Source organism: Vigna radiata, chromosome 5 (genome assembly GCF_000741045.1).
Source record: "Vigna radiata var. radiata cultivar VC1973A chromosome 5, Vradiata_ver6, whole genome shotgun sequence".
Lineage (NCBI taxonomy): Eukaryota > Viridiplantae > Streptophyta > Magnoliopsida > Fabales > Fabaceae > Vigna > Vigna radiata.
The window spans coordinates 35,299,918-35,323,146 of NC_028355.1; the positions used below are offsets into that span (position 1 = coordinate 35,299,918).

The 23,229-nt window shown below is 33.4% G+C and overlaps 3 protein-coding genes across 5 annotated transcripts; all 3 read right to left on the reverse strand.

The window, feature by feature from the left end:
- Positions 1-223: 223 nt before the first annotated feature.
- LOC106760672 (calcium-binding protein PBP1-like) lies at positions 224-559 on the reverse strand. Its single transcript, XM_014644082.1, has one exon. It carries the CDS (start codon positions 557-559, stop codon positions 224-226), a length of 336 nt encoding a protein of 111 aa, XP_014499568.1.
- An 8,145-nt stretch (positions 560-8,704) lies between these two features.
- On the reverse strand, positions 8,705-11,763 carry LOC106761822. 2 transcript variants are annotated; one of them, XM_022780357.1, is made up of 6 exons: positions 11,227-11,763; positions 10,911-10,953; positions 10,050-10,375; positions 9,757-9,980; positions 9,420-9,677; positions 8,705-9,334 (listed from the first exon to the last, which is right to left on the reverse strand). In XM_022780357.1, exons 3-6 carry the CDS (start codon positions 10,182-10,184, stop codon positions 9,046-9,048), a joined length of 906 nt encoding a protein of 301 aa, XP_022636078.1. In that variant the 5' UTR covers positions 10,185-10,375; positions 10,911-10,953; positions 11,227-11,763; the 3' UTR covers positions 8,705-9,045. The 2 variants fall into 2 exon arrangements, with proteins under 2 accessions (XP_022636078.1, XP_014500876.2); XM_014645390.2 differs by having other exon boundaries at positions 10,050-10,825.
- Positions 11,764-17,041: 5,278 nt separating this feature from the next.
- On the reverse strand, positions 17,042-22,706 carry LOC106762272 (G-type lectin S-receptor-like serine/threonine-protein kinase At4g03230). 2 transcript variants are annotated; one of them, XM_014646078.2, is made up of 8 exons: positions 21,289-22,706; positions 20,696-21,157; positions 20,409-20,534; positions 18,471-18,673; positions 18,165-18,375; positions 17,815-18,052; positions 17,583-17,733; positions 17,042-17,497 (listed from the first exon to the last, which is right to left on the reverse strand). In XM_014646078.2, exons 1-8 carry the CDS (start codon positions 22,574-22,576, stop codon positions 17,195-17,197), a joined length of 2,982 nt encoding a protein of 993 aa, XP_014501564.1. In that variant the 5' UTR covers positions 22,577-22,706; the 3' UTR covers positions 17,042-17,194. The 2 variants fall into 2 exon arrangements, with proteins under 2 accessions (XP_014501564.1, XP_014501563.1); XM_014646077.2 differs by having other exon boundaries at positions 20,409-20,537.
- Positions 22,707-23,229: the final 523 nt, after the last annotated feature.

Here is a 23,229-nt window from a genome sequence, read left to right on the forward strand (position 1 = left end):
GGGTTTGTTGGTGATATCCGTAGAGAATATAAAGTAACAAAACGTATAATAACTCTTAATAATAGTTAGATCACATCAAATGGTGTTAGAATAAACATGAAATTGTATGATTGAAGAAACATGATATGAAATAGGAGTAATACATTATTGAGTGAGGGTGTATCTCTGCCATCCGATTTCATTTATGAAAACGAAGTCGTTTTTGAAAGAACTAGAAATGAGTTCAAAGGGAAGAGTTATTGTTATGGTGCAGAGCCTCTTGGAGCCAAAACCAAGAGTCCTGCATCAACTGTGGACTCAATCTGAACATCAAAACGCAGAACTCCATCTGAGAGAGTGCACCATCACCGTCCAGATCTCCTTCCCTCATCATGCTCGCAAGCTCTTCCTCTTTAAAATCCTGCAAACCCATCGTAGCAGAGTTCTCCCTCAAACTCTCCAAGGTTATCACCCCCTTCTCCTTGTCCATCAGCACCTGAAACCCCTTGCAAAGCTCATCAATCAGTCCCTCACCGCCCAGTTTACCGGCGATCACCGGTAGCAAGTCTTCGAATTCCATTCCCCGGCTCATAAATAATGGGTATAGATTTTAGAATGTGAATGTGTTGTAGGCGATGACTCTTGGAGCGTTTATATAGATACATTTGAAGGAAAGAGGTTAGAAAGTTGGTGAAGCCTGCTTCCATGACAGTTAAGAAACAGAGAGTTATCATCTCGATAGCTTTCGTTCTGCTGCGGAACAAACCGCAAGTGCTTCTCTGCTTCCTAGAAGTTTTCTCAGGGGCTTTTCTGTCAATTTCATTGCATACTTTGTCTAATCACGTTTGACTAAGTACCTCTGCATCCGGTCAATTTACCCACCGAATAATAAAACCTTATTCAACACAAAATTTAAGTACCTATATATTTTTGGAATATGTTCTTTCAAACTTTATCAAAGAGAATATCACTTTTTAAATAAGTTAAACTATTTAAACAGTAAAAATGTTTTATGTGTGATTGTTTTTAACCATTTTTATCATGTTGTCAAAAGGGGACCAAAACATCGGGTCAAATGTGCAATAGCCTCGTGGATTTCCTTTGCAAAACTTAAATGTGGTTAAGCTTTGTCAAATTGATAGAGGTTGGATGATTAATTAAAAGATTTATGAGTCACATAAAGCATTAATGCGATCTCAGGTGTACTAGTAAAGTTTAGCTCAACCAGAATACTTATGACAATGTACTTTGCTATCTGGATTACATGGTAGAAATTAAAAGGTTAGATGATAGAAAATAAGAGGCTGAATAAGAATAGGGAAAAAGAAAGTGATAATAAATAAAAAAAAATTGTATATAATTGCTGACAAACTTATAAAAAAACGAAAAAAATGAGTGAGTAGTGAGATAATTTTTTTTTATTTATTATTTGAATATATTTCTTAATTATACAAAATTATTATAATAATTAAAATATAAATATTAATAAATATATTTAATACTATTAAAATCTATAACGCATATTTATGTTAACTCGGTGTATTTATTTTCATCTTGATGAAAAAAACGTAGTACTTTTTTTTTTCACACATTTTTCATGTATATCGATAAAACTAAAAGAAAAAAGAGACAACATTCCATGAAAATCCGTCACCTTTTTATCTGCATCGTGATGTAAACAGAACTTATATGTTGTATGAAGTTTAATTGACGATGAAAGAAAAAACTAATTATACTGTTAATTTATTTGAAATAGATATAGGTTTTTGTGATAATAATTCTACAATATAATACATTTATCATATATAATAATAACAACAATGAAATAATATAAAAAGAAATTTATAGTTAATTTATAAACTATTTTCTGCTATTGTCAATTGTACTTTACATTGTGTGAGGAATCACCCAATTAATAAATAAAGATTATTTCCTTTTAAAATGGAAGAATTATTAAAGTATCCGTTTTTTCATACAATCCTAATAAATCAGACGTTCATTGATGAATGCAAAAGATTAGGAGAAGATTTAATTTGCTCAAACCTTACTCAACTCATCAATTACAGATGGGGTTGTAGGTTCTTTATTTCATATTATTCATTCGTTTTCAGTGTTAATTAATTAATACTTAATGGATTGATAACGTTGGGTTAAAGAAAGTAACAAAAGGAAAAAAGAACTTAAAATATTGTATTGAAGGAAAAAAAAAAAACTTAAATACATGTTCATTGGATGTCATCATTCTATTACATATAACCTATTTTTTCAATATATTTTCCCTAATTTTTAAATTTATTTCCATGGGCAAACAAGAATGGTATAAAAAGTTATTATCAAATTATGAAAATTGATTGAGAAATCTTCAAAGTAAAATTTCTTCTAATTTTAACATAACATTAAGAAGAAAAGTATGATACAGTGGTTTCGTACACGGAAACTGATGCATACTTTGATTCGAGTAAATTTGCTAGTTCCATTTGGTATAATTAAGAAAAGAGGTTTCTTAGAAAAATAAAACAAAATAAACCATTTGAATTTTGTCTGAAAATCGTTCGTTTATCAATACGATTAATTTATTTTATTAGACGTTTTTATTTTTTATATTATTGATAAAATATTTGTGGTTAATTAATGTGAGAATCAGACGTTTTAATCCAATGTGATTTTCAAGTGACGGCCGTGGCGGTGCACCGATATTTTAGAGGAGTTCCTCACCGTGGAGACAACGTGTTTAGAATAACTTTTAATAAAAAAAAAAGTAAGGCATTTTAAAAATAATTTATTTATTCTCAGCCACCGTGCACAAAAAGAGATCAAAGCATATATAGTATATAATTAATTTTCTTGGTAAAATATAATTTCTTGAAAAAACAGGAATATAGGAGCTTCAGAAATGGAAAGGATGAAAGCGAAAACGGGAGTAGTGGGAATGCGTAGCAGCGCAATGCTAATTAATCAATTAATTTAAGGCCGTGTGGAATGGATGTTGATGATTGACCAACAACGTAGTCTGAACACTGTTTTTGCCAGTTCAAAGTGTTGGCTGGGAACATTTTTAATGTTGTCAACCAAAAAAAAGAAACAGCAATAGGTGTTGGTCAGAATTAGCAACACATACAGTAGTGGAGGTTTCTCAACAATTTCATGTGAACATTGTGTCAACGCTATGTACACACAAATGTATACCTCTCATCAAATTCATGTGACTAACCACATTGTCATGGTTGACATTTATGGAATACAACAAATTCAGCAGCACGGATTACATGTCTTGTTTTTAGTGCCATCTTCTTTATAAAACTAGAGGTAGGAACATTTTATGTTTCATATTAACTTATATGATCATCTCACATTCAAAAATAAGGTTTCCAAAAATAAAAAACATCATAGAAAAGTTTGAAAACCATCCTTTGCTTTAGCACCGTATACATATCTATAAAGTTATTTTTATTGATCAGCTCCAAAACTTAATAGTAACTTTTAGAAAAATAAATAAATCTGGTGCTTTGTGAATAAATTCATATATGTTGTGTTCGTTTTAACCGATTATACGGTTTATGAGAGGTTTATGAGAGCGTTGATTTATGAAAGGTATTATGTTTGTTTGCTCATATTTGAGAGGAATGATTTGGATAGATTTGTGAGTTTCTCATTTTTGCGGTCATCCGCTAAGACACGAAGATTTGAGATGATTTACATTGAAATCTCGTTTTTACCCTCCATAATTTGAGGAAATACGCATTTAAATTACGATTATTTGAAAATGATGAAAGTTGATGGCTAAAAACAAAGATGAAGAGCTCTTGAAGAAAAAGACCATGAAAATCAGAGGTTGGAAAAGGAGTTGAAGAAATAGTTACTCGGTTCCCTCTTGGAATATTCCAACAAGGAGAAAAAAAAAGCAAGAATGGTTGTATTTGGTTCCCACCTATTCTTATTCGGTTCCAGTTGATAAAAGAAATAAACTTCTGCATGTATTCGGTTACATCTTCTTGTATTCTGTTACATTGGAGACAAGAAGTGTAGTGAATGATCATATTCGGTTCCCCACAGCTCTATTCAGTTCCCTCTCATATTCCTCTCACATGTATTTGAGTATTCGATTCCCCTGTTCAGTTCCACAAGCCTGTAAAAGTTTCATTAATGGTTTCCTCCAAACGGTAATGCTTTGCAAGCTTGGTGGCGCGTTGTGAACCGTGAGGGAGATGCAAAGGTCCATGAGCGTGTACAGCAGCAGGAGTCGAAGATGTGGCAAGCCTTCTGGGTGTAGAAAGTGTGGCAAACCTTTTGCTTTTAGAGGGGACTGGAGGACACACGAGAAAAATTTTGGTGATGACCACGCTTCACACACTATTAAGAGTTGTGATTAGATTGGAGAGGATGACTTGTTCAATGACAAAGATAAAGAGGAGTTAGACTTAAAAGATGATGATGAAGGTTATAACAGTAGTGAAGTGGTTTTAATTAATAATAACAATAAATAACAATAAAGTATAGTGTGAATTATCTTATATGAATTGAAATTACCTCTTCTCATCTATTTTCTTTCTAGTTTACCAGGTTTAATTACTGATTTATTTCTTACAATTATAAACAATACGATTCTAGGTATGTATTCCAAAATATTTTTCTATGTTAATGGTTGCACCATTTAATAAAATGTAGAAAAACTAAGAAAAATGTCATTTTAACTATATAAATATAAACAAAATAGTTAAACTTTCATAAAGTATCTAGCAAACAAAATACCATTGGGTTTTTTTTTTTCTTACTAGTGTTTTTTAAAAGATATAAAAAGAGATATGAACTAAGTATCTAAGTATCTGCTTGTTTGTACAACTATTTTAAACAACCCTTTATATTATTAGTATGATATGAATCTCAGTCAACTAATAGTATTTAATGGACTAATCATTCTTCAATATACTTTTTAACTTGTTTTTAAAAATACTACATTTAAAAATAAATTCATTTTACTACATTATAAATTTTTTACTTTTTAATAATTAATTTTAATAATTATTTATAGTTTTGGTCTCTTTATAAACATTTTTACAATTAAATACAACATTAATAAATAACATTTTATATTACTTTAATACCTAGGAGCATTTTGGTAATTTTTAATTTCTACCAATTAAACTATTTTTTTTACATCTATCACATCAATCAAATCCTACACTAATTCTCACAAACTTCACTTCCAAATCCATTCTCAATTACCCACAAATCCACTCAAAAAAACAACAAAAAAATTACCCTCAAATCCACTCAAATCCATTCAAATCATCCTCCCAAATCATCTCCTTCAAAAATCCTAAACCTTAAACCCTAAACAAAGTCGTAATGACTGTTTGCGGTTAAATAAACTTTCGTTGAAATTATTGGTGTAAAAAATCGAAGTGTAAATACATTTACGCTAAACAAAGTATACATCACATGTATTTACTTGTATATTTATGTACATAATACTAATATATATATATATATATATATATATATATATATATATATATGATAATAATACATTGAAAACATAGTTCGATAATATTTTGATATACATCACAGTCCACATTTGAATGGTCCACATGGAAAACAAATTAAAAAAAGAAAAATGACGTGGAAAGAAAATGAGAGGAGGTTTCAAGTGGCTGGGTTCATTTTCTCATTTGAAAGAATCTGAGGCGCTGTCCATTGTCTGCCAGAGTGCCGCTTGAGGAAGTATTGTCCGTTTCGACGACCGACGCCATTCGAAACTTTGATTGCAACAACCACCAAAAGAGACACGTTTTCGTCGTTTCGTAGTCGTTAAAGCGTGTGTGCCTCTTCCTCCCACCCAACCATTTTTGTGCGTCTTTCCTCGAGTGTCGCGGTCCGTTGTCCATCGTAGTGCCGCTGTGGACGTCTACCCACCCACCCATTTTCCTCCCTCCCATCCACCAAGAAGCGTTCGTGTTCATTCAAGTGTGGTTGGACTGTTCCACAGTCGTTTGAGCGTTCCTTTGGGAACTCTTTTGTTGTTGTTCGATATGTTTTATTTCTTTTGTACTTTTTTCCACCATTTATTGGTTTTGTTGTTTTATGGGTGTTATTGATACATTGTTTATCCTTGTTTGGTTTTGGTGTAGTGTCATGGAGGAACTTGGTGGACAGAGTAAAACTTCTCATACGAGGAAGAAGGTATGTAGGGTTGAATTTGATTTGCATAGATTTAGTGTTTTAATGTATTTAAATAGTATGTCTTTGCATGCAATTAGTGTTTAAACACTTCTGCAAAACCATGTTGATAGGTTCTTTGAACAAAGGATTGACTTATAAACACAAGGGTTACATTGATAAGACTGTTTTTTGTTGGTTGTTATGCTTGCCAGAGTGTATTAAGATAGGTAGGAATTTATTATCTGATTATGTGGTCAATGGGTAGATAAAATTAGTGGGTTTTATTTTGGGGACAAAGTTATTGAGTTTACTTAATTTGATGTATGTTTGTCCTTAGGGTTGCCTGATGAATTGATAGATTTAAATAGGTTTAATCGTTTAAATTGTCCCTGTTTATGTTGAGTTTTCTCAATTAGGTCCCAGTATTTTAAAACGTCTCAATTTAGTCCTTGTTTTTGCAAAATTGAATCAATTAAGTGCTTCCCTTAACTTTGATGGACGATGTTAAAATTGGGTGTGTGTGGCATCCAGGGTTTGCTGAGGTGACATTGTGTTCTGAGGTGAGTTGGCTTTAATATATTTTTTAATAAAATTTGATTGCAAAAGTTTAAAACATGGTAATAAAACGCAACGTTTTATTAATTCAACTCTGGAAAATGAAAACGTGCATTTTAATTGTAGAAGTTTTCAGAAGAAAGTGGAAATTGGGGGAAATCTGGAACTGAGAAAGGATTTAAAACCCTAAATTGGAATAGGAGATTAGGTGTGTTTGACGAAAGCGAGGTTGGTGTTGGTGGAGCTTGTCGAGGTTGTGCAGCTTGGTGCTTGACGAAGATGATTTAATCACCCTAAATTGTTTTTGTGCAGGTTGTTGCTGAAGGCGAAGTTGTTCGAAGACGATGTCGAAGGACCATTCTTGTTGTTCGTCGAGCTGCAATGTGTGGCGGAAGGANAATCCTAATATTTGTTCACCCATTTGCCANTGTGGAGNGAGATGTGTGTTGAGAACTGCTAAAACTATCAAGAATCGTGGGAAGAAATTTTGGGGATGCTCGAAGTATAAGGTATATTCATTTCAGCTAAAACTATCAAGAATCGTGGTTTATGAGAGTACCTTTACATTTGTGTGTTTACAGATTGGTGGTGAAGATGGGAGTTGCAACTTCTTTAAATGGTGTAGTGATGTTGCAGAACAGGAAATGGAGGCGTGCTTGAAGAGTGAAGGAATGAAGCAGAGTATGGTGAACTGTGAAGAGTTGGATAGTTGTAGGAAAATTTTACTTAAGTTAGACAAGTGTGTGTTTACTGTTGAAAAGTGGATGAAGTTGTTGATAATTTTGGTTGGTGTTTTATGTGTAACGAACATAGTTTTAGTTTCAATGATGACAAGACTAGGATAATCTGTTGTACCTCTGTTGTACCTTGATTCCATTTTAATGAAGATGAGAGTTGTTTTGAAGAATGGGATAATTCATGTAGAAGTGTGTTTAAACTCTGAAATGATTTAATTTCTGAAACAGCCAAGCAAACAGCCACAAAACAGTTAGCTAAAAATGTTCACTGCACCAGATTTTAGTGTGCTAAACCAGACTGCACTGTGACATTTCAGCAAACAAGTTGTGTGCAGAATTTCCAAACAATGTAAAACAAGAAATTAAAGACTTGCAATGAGAGGTGGCACGCAAAATGAACTTAGGAGAGGCTATAGGATGAATTTAAAACACAAAAAACATATATGAGGTGCAACTATAGCCAATTCGAAACCAAACTTGAAATAGGCAAAAGTGTTTGATGAATTGCCTAAGAGAGTTACTGTCAAATGTGCATCAGATTTTTAAATTTTTTTTGTTTGGCATTGGTTCACACAGCTTCTTGCAATTCAATCTTTTGTTAATTTGAGTCGTGGACTTATGTTTTAAGCACTTGAACCAAGCTTTTGCTACCAAATTTTGATTAAATGTGATGCAACAATCATAGCAAGCAAGCAATATAAAAATTCTGCACTTTTACCACAAAAATGTGATGAAAAAGTCATGGTTTGAATGGCTATTTTGCAAATGAACAGTGCATACATGTTGCAAATGACCAAATACACTTGCAGAAATGTTAAAATTGCACTCTAATAATTGGCAGCATAATGAGTGGCAGTGGTTTAAATGATCAAATGATAGCTAAATCAAGTTTATATGATCATAATAGATGTGTGCAAGCACTCAATCAGCAAAGAAAAGTGCCATAGCAAAATATGACTAGTTGAGTTCCAAGTTTCAACCAAAAGTGGCAAGTTAAACTATGATTTGGCAGATTTAATGAGGATTGGCCAAAACAACATCTGATACAAGTTTCAAATGGTTAAATACACTTGCAGCAACAGTTACAATGCACAAAAATTCAGTAAAACTCCAAATGATATGTGGAGTTGCCAATTATGCAGCAAAATTGGCTAGAAATCTACATCAGAATTTGTAAAATTGCATAGAATCAGTAATATGCACAATTGGAATGCTCTTTTCCAGATTCAGCAATATGCATAGAATCATCAACATTAATCATTGAAAGGTGGCAAACAAAATACATCTGTCCAAAAGGAAGTTAAGCACTTCATAAGAGTTTCCACTAACAAAATACAATTTGCACTTAATAAGACTCTACTTCATAAGAGTTTCCACTAATAAGACTCTACTTAAAAAAAACATTAGACATGACTTATAAGGCAGCTTCATCTTCATTTGTTGACGGCATCATTGGTTCAGTTGACTGGGTGCAAGAAGTTCTGTTGTGGCCCAGTTGCTTGCATATTCCACATCTTTTCTTTATACCACCCTTTGTCATTCTGTTATCGTCCTTCACCAACTCCCATTGCTCCAACCTTCTCTTCTTCTTTGGTCTCCCAGGCATTATTCTTTTTTATGGAGGCAACACATCAACATATGGGGTAATCTCCCACATGTTCTGACCATTAATTGGATACACAATTGGATTGTAAGTTTCTTCATATGTTGTCTTCCTAAAGCAGCATGGTATGAATTCCTCTGGTTGTAGATTTAGGAATTTAATAGCACTCAAAGAGTGGCAACATGGTACACCACTGATAGCCCACTTCCTGCATGTACACGAATGTTCATCTAAATTGACAACAAACTTGTCACCAGCTTGGGAGACATGGCGCACTTCAAAAAGCTTTTGTCCTGACCAGCTGTAAATTATGAAAAACGAAATTAATAATTAATACAACAATTAGATGACATTGGAAATCATGCAATAAATTGAGTAAAGGTTACCATGGAATCCAGTGTTTAGTTAACTGAGACTCCTTGTTTAGCCTAGTTTTGATTTTAGGACAAATGTCCCCAGAAAATGATTGTATTTTACTCCTGTTAGTTGCCCATCTCTGCATCAAGTATATGCGAATGTCCTCCAACATGCTTATGATTGGTTTTGTCCTTGTATGCAGTAAAACACTATTGAAAGCCTCAGACATGTTGTTGACCAACGTATCACATCGAGGTATGGTGCTAAATCTTGAACGTGACCAATGTCTACATGTTACCAACATCATTCACATTTAAGACACATATCTATGTAAAAAAATTAAACAATACAAGTATGGATACAAACCTGGGAGGAATTTTCATCAAGTATTTATAGGCTTCATCATTTATTTGTTTAATATTTCTCATTTCTGATTCCCATGCTTGTGGTTGAGTTGTTGATGCTGCCTTCCACATCAAANGCTTAAGTTGTTTTCCAGGGAANTTCTTTCTAAAATTAGCGTATAGGTGCCTAACACAGAAACNTTGATCAACTCGAGGCACCACTTCTTGTATAGCTTGCAGTAGTCCCTGTTTCATAGATTGTTGTTAGAAATTTGATGTGAACAACATTAATGTAGAAATGGACATGTGCATTACCTTTTGCTGATCCAACATCAATGTAAATGATGAACTCACTTCCTCCCCACCAAGATCTTCAACAACAAGTTCAAGAAACCATTTCCACGTATCCTTGTTTTCTACCTCCACCACGGCATAAGCTAGAGTTAACATTTGATAATTTGCATCTCTACCAACAGCAGTTAATAATTTACCACCATATCTTCCTTTCAAAAACGCACCATCAAGTCCAATAATTAGCCTGCAGGACACAAAACTATCCTTGCAGGCCTTTAGACAACAATAAAATCTTTTAAATATTGGTCCACTGCCACCATCTTCAACCTTTACCTTTACTGTTGATCCTGGATTACGAGTTAACAACTCATTAGCATAATCGTAAATCCTTTTAAATTGGTCTTTGAAAGACCCGTCAACTTGCTCTGAAGCAATGGCCTTTGCTCTATAAGCCATGCATCTCGATACCCCAACATTCCACTTCCTATTTATCTTTTCACGAATTTGCACTCCCTTCACATTGGGATTTTCTCTAAACCACCTACACTCAACCCTAGACCCATGCAAACATCGACAACTGTAAAAGGTACCATTTTTTGCTTCAAAACAAAGCATTCATTGCACCCAACCCAATAGGTCACCATTTCCTTCAACAAAGGAGTGCATAACTAAATCAGCTTGTTCATATAAAGACACCATTTGAATGGAGTCTCCCCGATACGTGTCCGATCAATTTGTCTTAGTATACTATTAATGTCGACTATGGCTTTTGTGTTGCACCACGCCCACAATCAAAACTACAAATTATTTTCAAAATAAACAACCATTAAACAACATTTTACAAACAAACTAATTAATTTTGAAAACATGAAATTTACTTACATTGTTATGATCTTCTTCTTTTGTGCAATCCATCACTGTCAAACTAAACATAACACAAAAACAATGTAAAATTAACCTAACAACAACTCAAAAAACCAAATAGAATATAGAACCATAGTATAAAGAACCCAACAACAGCCACAAATCCAAAAAATTCATACTTTCCACCTAAAAATCACATTAACCACTAAATGTTGTACACAACTTAATGCCACACTAAACCATACCACAAAACACACCCAAATAAAATAAGAACCCATAAATGCCCAAAAAAATTTAAACAAATTAAACCAATCAAACACAATAAATGCATTACCGAAAACAACAAAGGCAACTATCAGAAAGCACCTCCAATGGCGGTATTCAAGTACGTTGGTTCCAAAACGCCTAAAGGTGGCACCTACAACATTGCCTTCAACTACGACAGTCCGACCACACTTGAATGAACACGAACGCTTATCGGTGGGTGGGAGGAAGGAAAATGGGTGGGTGGGTAGACGTCCATGGCGGCATTCCGATGGAGAATGTACCACGACGCTCTAGGGAAGACGCACGAAAATGGTTGGGTGGGAGGAAGAACCACGAACGCTCAAACGACTACGGAATGACGAAAATGCAGTTTTTTCAATGGTCGTTGCAATCAAAGCTTCGAATGGCGCTGGTCACCGAAACAGACAATACTTCCTCAGGCGGCACTCTAGCGGACAATGGACGACGAAGCTTCTGGGAAGAGACACGAAAATGGGTGGATGGAAGAAAGCAACGCTCTCTCTAAGATTCAGGTTCTCTCTCTAAGGTTGCCTCATATTCTTTCAAATGAGAAAATGAACCCAGCCACTTGAAACCTCCTCCAATTTTCTTTGCACCTCATTTTTCTTTTTTTGATTTGTTTTCCATGTAGGCCATGTTGACACGTAGCTTGTGTCAAAATGTTATCAAACTATGTTATCAAATTATCATTATCTCTTTATATTATATATATATATATATATATATATATAATATAATATCCTCATAACTTGATTAAAAAAACACTTTGGCATTTTCTTTTTATTATTCTAAAAAAAATATTAATTAATATTTTTTATTAATTAATAAATAACATGTTTTAGTGGGGCTTGTCTTGTTCTTATTAAAGGATGATTCTTCCCGCATCTTCCTTTTTTCTTTCTATACTTTTCATAGTTTTTATTAATTGATGAAATGACATTTTTATCTCTATTTTCTTTTCTTATATCTCGTAAGTGTCCAGTTCCTTCACCTCTTTCAGCGCTGCACCTATGTTGGTGGTGGGCACAAGTTGAATCTTATTTTAATCTAATTCTGAATATATATATATATATATATATATATATATATATATATATATATATATATATATATATATATAATTTGAAAGATATTACAAAATTTTAAATGAGTTATAAAATGCACATTCGAAAATGTATCCTTTGAATATAATTTCACAAAACATATTTTTGAATATGAAAATATTTTTTGAATTATCCTAATTTATTTAAAAAAGAGATGGAGGAGTAATTTTTTATCTTTTAGTATAACTTTAATGAAAAATAATTCAGAATTTGAATTATATGGAGGTGCAGAAAAAGGGAAGGTGCAGGAAGAAATGACTATTTTCAGATAAGATCAATGAGAATGAGAATGAGAAATGGCCCGGTGCTGTTTAAACTGAAAATGAAGATTTTGAAGGAATTTCTTTTGGAAACAATGTGTTCCAACGAGACAAGCCTAAACAAATATTTTATACATGAGTTATTCTTTGAATCTTTTAAATGGTTTAACCAGTTAATCTAGGAAAAAATTTCACATAGCCTAACGGATACAATAGGCGACAATATTATTTATAGTAGTAATAAAGATTGCAGGTGAATAGTGAACAGTCAAGTTTGTATAAAAATGCATCCTTAAAAGGAAATCATTTCTTCTATCTCTCAGATTGCATAATCGTTTGGTAGAGGCTATCTAATCACATTTGCAAATTCCATATTATTGCACTTTGTTTGGGATCTTTTATATTTCTATTTTGAGGTTAGAACAATCTAATAAAAAATTATGTTGTACTTAAAACTCTGAACATTTCTATGAATAGATTCTGAAACTAACAAAATCTAATTGAGTCTAAGTTTTTGTTAGACGTGAGTTTATATAGTGACATTTTTCCATCTAGATTCACTAATCCCTTCATCTAACCTTCCTCCTTCTCATTTCATACAAGTTTCTCTCCCTATAAATTCATCTCTTTCAAACTTCCACTAGTACAAAAAATATTATAACATCATTATATTCACTTTGTAAGTAATAAAATTCGACATAGTAATATTTTTTTAAATATTTTGCCTAAATTAAAGTCAAATTTATTCACAATAGACCTTAATTTGGTTTTTAATGTTGTTCCTAGGATCAACAGACATTAAATAATGTCCAAAGGTATGTTGACTTTAGGACTAATGTTAAAAACTAAATTGAAGTCTGCTATGATTAGGTTTGACGTCAATTTTCCTTTTAAAATTTCAAAAACATCTTTCTCTTCATACGAAACCTTCCACCAAAGTGCAACAACGATGCTAAACTCATAGGAGCAAATTCTTCAACCTATTTCACTTTATCTATCAATTATGTGTTTGTTTGGACATGAACTTTCTTTCTCTCCGATTATATTTCTCATTAAAGTTGGTTTTTTCATTCACTATTCATTATTATGTTCCCTAATTATTGCATTTTTGCGATCTAAGATTAACCTTGAGTTTTGTAAATTTCAAATTGTCATAACTTGATATATACCATAAATGGGGATGCTTCAAAAATGAAAGTTGTTGGAAATGAGTGATGAACATGCTAAACATTGTTTAAGATTTTTTTTTAAATGCTATGAAATTTTCAAAAATTCATAATTTAAGGAATTTTTTTTTTCTATACCTTACACTTTTATTTTAGATATCCATACTACTTCTAAAACTTTAGAAATTTTTGTAGTGTATTCTTGTATTGTATATTGATTTTCCATGATTTTAGTGGAGAAAAATATCAAAAGAAAAACAAAACAAAAAAAACGCACAATTTGACGTTTGTTAACAAACGTTAATTTACATTAGTTATAATGTAACGACGTTTGTTAAGAGAAAACAAATGTCAATTTGATGCCCCCGGCTATAACATTGGACCTTTAACAGATATCAAAAGCCTAAAATAATAATATTAAAAAACTTTTTTGTGTTAGTGTTCCCTTAAAATAACATGAAAAGTACTTTTTGACGACTATAAAATAAAAAGTTGCGCTCAATGCCACATCAAAAATGGAAACTTCAACACTAAGTTTTTGGAACTGAAGATCTATTCGAATGACTAAATTAGTATTCTTAACTTAGTGAAGGGTTTAAAAATAGATTTAAGTGTCAGATTTAATACCAATTCGCTAAAATGATTAGATTTTCAATTCTCCAATTCAACATCAATTTTAATCAAAACAAACACATATTATACAAGAACCCCACATTGAATACCAATTTTGCTCCAATGATCAGATTCTCAATTCTCCAATTTAACATCAATTCCAATAAAAACAAGCATATATTATGCAGCAATCACAACAACAATTCCACATACCAAAATGGCTAATTCAAACCAAACCAAACATATAATTTAGATTAATAACACATCAACAAATTTATAATTAGGTAATTACCTGCTATAACCTAAAATCATTCCAACCGTTCAGAGAACTATCTACTCCTACAAATCATAGAATCATGATCAGTACATCATATTGTTAGTATCATTGATCAGCAGAGTCTTATAGAAGATTCAAATGATACATGTGACAGAACGATACTCACATGCATTAGAAAACACATAAAATAAAGAAACGAGCATAAACTAGACTATTCTTTTTCAAGAACTAATAGAATATACTTGAAGACCTCGCCTTAGTGATCACATAGGCACTCCGTGATCTTCAAACACATAAACAAGAGATAAGAAGACTTAAAGATATGGTAAAGAGTCCTAAGAGAAAGTTTTAGAGTGATAATATTCTTCTACCTAATGAACTCATTAATTAAAATTCTATTTATACGTTCGAACTTTTAATATTACAATAAACATAATTTAGAACCTCCCATCACATTTAATAAGTTATTTTCTAGACTCTTACACATATTATCATATGATGAATGTTTGTTACACTAAACTAAATAAAAGTTACTAATATATGCTAATAAAATAACATAAAAAAATATTTAGATTTGTAACAATTTATAATTTATTCACAATGTAACTTTTATAATATTTATAATACTTAACAATTAAATAATTCAAGTTGTTTTTATCAAAATTATTCACTTTTATATATAAATTCTTTTATGATTTTTAGTTAATTTAATATGTAACTAATATAACTAACATCTCTTCTTTTTTTCAATTTTATCCTCTTAATTGTTATTTTTAAACAATAAAAATATTATTTTTCAGTCTTTGTAATTACTTTTTTTTTAATTCAAATAATTATTTATTATAAAAGATTTATTTACTTTTTTAACATTTAGTAACTACTTTTCAAATTTAAATAATTATTCATAATAAAAAAAAAATTATTTACATAATATTACATCTAATATATTTTGGGTTAAACATGGTTTTAGTCGCTGTACTATCAAGTGATTTTGGTTTTAGCCCCTATTTTAAAGTAAGGTACATTTTAGTCTTCCTTCTTAATGAAACTTTGATTTTAGTTCTCTAAAACTAACACCGTTAAAAACCAGTTGATATAGATAACGTTGGTACGAGCTGAATATGTCCTTGCATGGGGGTACGAGCTCCAATGCTTCACTCAGAAAGATAAAACATTTCTCTCTCTCTCCCTCTCTCTCCCTCTCTCTCCCTCTCCCTCTCCCTCTCCCTCTCCCGTCGCTCTGCTTATTCATCACTGAACATTCTTTCTTTCTTCGTAGACTTGAGCAAATTATGATTCCTTTTGACTACTCTGTTAAGTCAGAAGATCATGACAATATTTCAGGGTGGCATTTAGAAATACTAGGATTGTGCCCCATCCCACCTTGAATTGTTGCCAAGATGCTCACAATGATATGCATATCTTTTGTTTAGAGCATGTTGTAAAAGCAGAGCAACAACTTCATCCAATTGGAGGAGCACAAATATTGCTCCTATGTCATCCAGGTCTAATATTTCAACAATTTACTACTCCCCTTTGTTTTTTTTTTTTTATTAAAAATGGAACACATTTTGTACTGCATTTTTATCTCAAGCTCAGGTTCTTTGGAAAAATCACTGTCTTATTTTATTTGAAGTCCACCTTGGTCATTACGCATGGGAGTCTTTGTTGGAATATTTGTTCAATTTAGATTGCATGGTAATAAATGTGAGTTTTTCCCCCTGTTGGTAAGTCTGTTCAAGTATACTAATAAGCAAACTTCAAGTGGTCTGATTGATCCATTATCCTTGAAGATGTAAACGCATGAAGTTTGATGTTTATGGCTCTACATGGACAAAGTGTACCTTTTTCATGGTTTGAGTGACCATTTGCTACCATTAGTATCCATAGTAATTGGTGTATAGTGTTTGAACTCATTGCTACTGATTGATGTTCGGTCATTATTTGAACTCATATTTGTGTCAGATGATAGTATTTAAAGACTAAAATCAAAATTTTTTTAAGAAAAATGATTAAAATATACTTTAACTTTAAAAAAGAGATTAAATCCAAAATACGTTTATACTAAAACCATATTTAATCTATATTTTTATATCAATAATTAAAATTTATTTTATCTATAATTATATGTATATACATTTTTTTAATTTTACTTTTTAATTACTACTTTTAAAATTTAAATAATTTGTAGACGCTATCGTCCCTAGTATTTTTAATACAATATAGAAATGATTAGTTATTACAAGAAAAAATAAGTATTGAGTTTAAAATATACAAAATGTAAATATTATTCAAAAATAAGAATGAATCTCATTCAGAAGAATTTTAAAACTATAAGATTATCATTTAACATGTTCAAAGAGATAAGTGATATAAGTGCAATCTTCTAAAATAACTTATACTCACTATTATAAATAAACATTATGAGATACAGAAACTTAAACATTAGCAGATACAAAATAAAACATTAGCTCTCTGTATATAAAGATTCCCGGTCCCAATAAAAGAGCTTAAAACAATACAAAAAAATCCTAACTTGTTATAAAATACAACTAAAATAACAAGATATAGATTTCATGTAAGGTTTCATCACGTACTATCGACCTTGTTCATAACTGCTGTCAAATTGCAGACTTATTTCTGGTTTGCTAGAAGAAGAAGCTGAACTTGAATAACGCTTGTTCATAAAAAATGTTGGCTGGGTGGGAATTGGCATGATTGTTGTCTCTACGTCAAGCATGTACAAAACATTTGACATACTGGGTCGATTACTTGGTTCATCTTGTATGCATAATAATCCAACAACTGCACATTTGAAAAATTGATTTTCGTTGCATGATTCACCAAGACTAGAATCCATTAAATCCAGTATCTTGTTCTCTGACCATAAGTTCCATGCCTGATAAATATAATGTCAAAAAAAATGATTCAGGAGTCAATATAAGTCACAAAAACAACACAAGACAGCAACACAATAAACATACATAACCCAAAAGGCTAGAAATTTGATTGGACTCATAGAATCCTGTGTTCCTTTTTCCGCTAAGAATCTCCAGTAGGACCACCCCAAAGCTGAAAACATCAGATTTCACTGAAAAAAGTCCATCCAAAGCATACTCTGGAGCCATGTATCCACTTCAAGAAGAAAACAATCAAAGTTTTTATGGAACATTATATTCAGAAAAATAACAATGTCAGAGTACATGGTGAACTTACTAGGTTCCCATCACTCTCCCTGTACTTGCTTCAGTTTCTTTTCCTCCAAATATTTTTGCAAGACCAAAGTCAGATATCTTTGGATTCATTTCCTCGTCTAAGAGAACGTTGCTGGTTTTCATGTCTCTATGAATCACTCTCAATCTAGAGTCTTGATGAAGGTATAACATGCCTCGTGCAATGCCTACTATTATCTCAAACCGCATTGGCCAATCCAACAGTATAGTTCGACTCCGGTCTTTCAGCGTTTGAATTTCACATTTTGAAACCAAGAACAAGGTTAGCCAAGTTATGGTTGTAATACTTAAAGAATACTCAAGAAGGTTGTGTGATGGAATTTGGAGTCTCACCAAATATAAATGAATCCAAGCTCTTATTTGGCATGTATTCATAAAGTAAGATTTTTTCATCCCCTTTAATGCAGTAGCCCCTCAGTCTAACAAGGTTCCGATGTTGAAGTTTGGCAATCAAAATAACCTCATTTTTGAATTCTTGCAGGCCTTGAGTGGAAACACTTGAAAGTCTCTTTACAGCTATGTCTTGACCTCCAGGAAACGTTCCCTAGATAAAAGGTTTCCATACATTATATCATGAGAACATTTTGCATGGATTCAATGCAAGATAGGTAATAAAGTTTGATAAACTGCACAAATCACCTTATAAACAGGTCCATAACCTCCTCTTCCAAGCTTGTTAGAATCCGAAAAATTATCTGTAGCTGCGAGAATGCTTGCAAAAGTGTAAAAGGGAACTTCAATGCCTTCGATGTCTTTTTCTTCTAAACTTCCTAAGCCAATCAAACCTTTCACATGTCTTTCACTCTCATACAAGCTCTCCTGAATTCGGGTGCTTGCTCGATCTGAACTCCGTACCAACAGATACATAGCATTTCATTATCTGTATGAAGATAAAAGATTTTTAATTCAACATGCAAAACTTCAAATTATTACCATGTTTAAGGGATTTTTTCTTTCTCCACACGATGCCAAATGCTATTATGCATGTCACAGCAGCCAGGGAACCAAGAGTTGCTAAGAGAATCAATTCTAGTCGAGTTGAGTGATTTCCTGATTGCTCTTCTGTCGCAGAATGGAAAAAAAATGCAGAAAGTATGAGGGCAAACACCATTATAACTGTACTACCAAAATACCATTATAATCATTTTAATCTGGCAATATTTTTTGGGTATTAAAGGAGAAAAATAGAAAAGTGGAGAGGATTAAAACAAAATCCTAACCTTGGGTGCAGCTCATTAATGTGTTATTCCAATTATAGTTTGAATCACAAAGGCACCTACTTCCACCTTCCCCTGTTGCTCTGCATGTTGAATTTGGCCAACTAATGCAGTCTGTANGCTGACTACAGGGGGGTTCTGGCGCTGGTAGCCAATTGATTTTTATTACGGCATCTTCAATGTACTCAGCTACCTTAAACGGAAAATCAGTGCTATTCTGACTGCTGAAACTGTAATTGAAGTAATAGAAATCGTCTGTTCGAATGGCAAACATTCTGGAATCTTCATCGATCCAAGTTACTGGGTATGATAATCGTCCGGGAATCATAAAATTAACTTTGCCAGTGGATTTGTCGCAATTGAAGTTGTTGTACATGGGGTCTCCACAGTTTGGTCTAGTGCTTAGCGGATAGGGAATGACATATGTGCCGCAAAGTTCACACGATTTAGCAGTTGGTGCTACATAACAACAATTAATAATTCAGCCATAAATCATATTCCATAGTTTACCTTTCAATCCATCCCTCAAACTGACGAGTCAATACAAATATCATCTAGAAGTTTCAACTATTCGAATTAACAATATATAAATTACCTATATCTGATGTTTTAACCAAGATAGAAAGATCACTACCGCGCCCGTAGTTCTCAACAACAAGAGAAGGTAAAGGCCGCGTCCAGATACTGCACGAGTATAAATTATCGTCGCGTTTTGTCGAAATATTAAATGAATATGCCTGGCACTGTGATTCGGGACACATGTCGATGCAGAAGGATTGGCATTCTCGTTCTGTTTGAGTATAAAGTTTTTGGTCTGGGTCTGCCACTTTTATGTTGGTGAAGTTCAGGAACATCACGCCCTCTTTGGTACACGATGCTGATTTTCTCACACACCCTTTGGACTCCGATTTTCCATCAGAACGAGAATCATGAATGGAACTGAATCCTGGCAAACATCTGCACTGAATGAGGTTATCTCTGTTACATAGGCCGAAGCTCCCGCAATAATCAGGTTTGTCACACTTGTTCTCTTGCCCATACCATATCTTTGTCCAATTTGATTCTGCCTCATCCCACTTCAGAAACACTATTTCCCCGCTAGAATTCATCAAAAGCCTTGATTTATAGTACACGTAAGGTTTTGATACGAAGACTGTTTTGTTAGAATAATTATACGTTTTAGTACTCCAGATGTCATTGTTCAACAAATTAAATACGACCTGGGAAGACGCTTCTGTGTCAAGTTCATCAAGTGCCCAGTGGATTTGTGATTGATATTGCACAACGAAGCTCCGTGTCTCAGCCTTTTGAGTCAGCTTGAAGGTGAAGTTCCCAGGTGCTGGGTTNTTCAAATTATTACCATGTTTAAGGGATTTTTTCTTTCTCCACACGATGCCAAATGCTATTATGCATGTCACAGCAGCCAGGGAACCAAGAGTTGCTAAGAGAATCAATTCTAGTCGAGTTGAGTGATTTCCTGATTGCTCTTCTGTCGCAGAATGGAAAAAAAATGCAGAAAGTATGAGGGCAAACACCATTATAACTGTACTACCAAAATACCATTATAATCATTTTAATCTGGCAATATTTTTTGGGTATTAAAGGAGAAAAATAGAAAAGTGGANAGGATTAAAACAAAATCCTAACCTTGGGTGCAGCTCATTAATGTGTTATTCCAATTATAGTTTGAATCACAAAGGCACCTACTTCCACCTTCCCCTGTTGCTCTGCATGTTGAATTTGGCCAACTAATGCAGTCTGTANGCTGACTACAGGGGGGTTCTGGCGCTGGTAGCCAATTGATTTTTATTACGGCATCTTCAATGTACTCAGCTACCTTAAACGGAAAATCAGTGCTATTCTGACTGCTGAAACTGTAATTGAAGTAATAGAAATCGTCTGTTTGAATGGAAAACATTCTGGAATCTTCATCGATCCAAGTTAGTGGGTATGAATATGATATTCGTCCGGGAATCATAAAAGTAACTTTGCCAGTGGGTTTGTTGCAATTGAAGTAGTTGTACATGGGGTCTCCGCAGTTTGACCCAGTGCTTAGGGGATAAGGAATGGCATATGTGCCGCAAGGTTCACACGATTTAGCAGTTGGTGCTACACAACAATACATTAATTCAGCCTTAAATCATGTTTCATCAGTTTACCGTTCAATCCATCCTTCTAACTGACCTATGAATATCATCTAGAAGTTTCAACTAATTGTATTAAGAATATATATAAATTACCTATATCTGATGTCTTAACCAAGATAGAAAGATCACGACCGCGCAGGTAGTTCTCGACAAGAGAAGGTAAAGGCCGCGTCCAGATATTGCACGAGTATGAACCACGATCACCATACGTGGAACTATTAAATGAATATGCTTGACACTGTGATTGGGGACACATTTTGATGCACATGGATTGACATTCTCCTTCTGTTTTAGTAGGAATTTCTTGGTCTGGGTCGGCCACTTTTATGTTGGTTAAGTTCAGGAACATCACGTCTTCGTTGGTACTGGTACACGTCGTTGATTTTCTCTGACATCCTTGGGACTCCGATTCTCGATCAGAAGGAAAACCTTGAATAGAACTGAATCCTGGCAAACATTTGCACGGAATGAGGTTATCTCTGCTACATAGGCCGAAGCTCCCGCAATAATCAGGTATGTCACACTTGTTCTCTGGCCCAGACCATATCGTAGTCCAATTTGAGTCTTCCTCATCCCACTCGAAAAACACTATCTCCCCTCTAGAATTCATCAAAAGCCTTGATTTATAGTACATGTAAGGTTGTGATACGAAGAGTGTTTTGTTAGAATAATTGTACGTTTTAGTACTCCAGATGTCGTTGTTCAACAAATTAAATACGACCTGGGAAGACGCTTCTGTGTCAAGTTCATCAAGTGCCCAGTGGATTTGTGATTGATATTGCACAACGAAGCTCCGTGTCTCAGCCTTTTGAGTCAGCTTGAAGGTGAAGTTCCCAGGTGCTGGGTTAGAGGAGTCTCTCCAACAAGTCAACGACAAAGTCGCATCCATTTTCATGCCGGGAAGAAACGTGTCTGTTGGGTTCTGGAAGCTTTCCCACAGGTATGTCGCTTCAGAGTCATCCTTTTTTAGTACTAGGTTCCCAGAATCTAGGAGCTGCAGTGTTCTGTTAGAGGACGAGGATGTTGCAAGTTCAGAAGACCAGAGGCTTCTGAATGCATATTCTACCACCAGATTTCCATCCTCCGCAATTCGAAAAACTCCATCGGAATCTGGAACAGGATGTTCTCTGTTGGCAACCCACACCACTGTTTGTGGTTCCAAGTCGTGATACCAAATACCCAGGTATTTCCCTCCACTTTTTTCAGCAGGAGAAAAGAAGCCCAGCTCAAATGTGGCGTTTGATGAAACAAGGTTTCCATTGGAGTCCTGAGTTATGTTCTGGTTAGCCTTCAGAGTATCTCCACCCAAACATATTTCGAAGAATATCGGCAGCCAGAGAAGAAGAAGGGAGAACAACAACACAACCCCTTCACTTCTCATTGCTATAACAAGCCTTCTACGATCTATCTGATCCTTCTTCCCAAAATTTTGACACCAAATGCTATAAAATCAACTACTATTAATTTCAACCTCTCGTTAATTTGCTTATTTGTTCATCCTTCTTTCTCAGAAAAATAAAAAATAAAAAAAGAATTTGTTGATCTTTCAACGAGCTACAATTTACAAGTCATGTTTAAGTCTCACTCGGCATGCCCTACAAAGATATTCTAAAGCAATCATCACTAGTCAAAGAAAAATCTTACGTAAGAGGAGAGAAGACACATCTGTAGTTACAGTAACTATTACTAGTCAATTTTAATATAAATCATTTTCCTTTTCATTTTACACTCATTTAGCATCTTAATAAGTTTATTTAATATTTTTGTTTTTATCAAATTATATATATAACTTATATTTAATCCCATTTATTAGAAATGATATGTAAATTTAAATGTGTTTAATTGAGTATCGACACCCTGGTAAAAATTAGTTATTTTCAATTGAAATTTTATTAATATTTTTAAACTATTGACTAATCAAAACTTTTATATTTTTTATTAAGTTGTTAGTGTATAATTTTTTCGTCAATTGGATGATTTATCTTACTTTTATCTTTTGATTTTGCTTACTTATATGTCTATGTATTAAAAGAA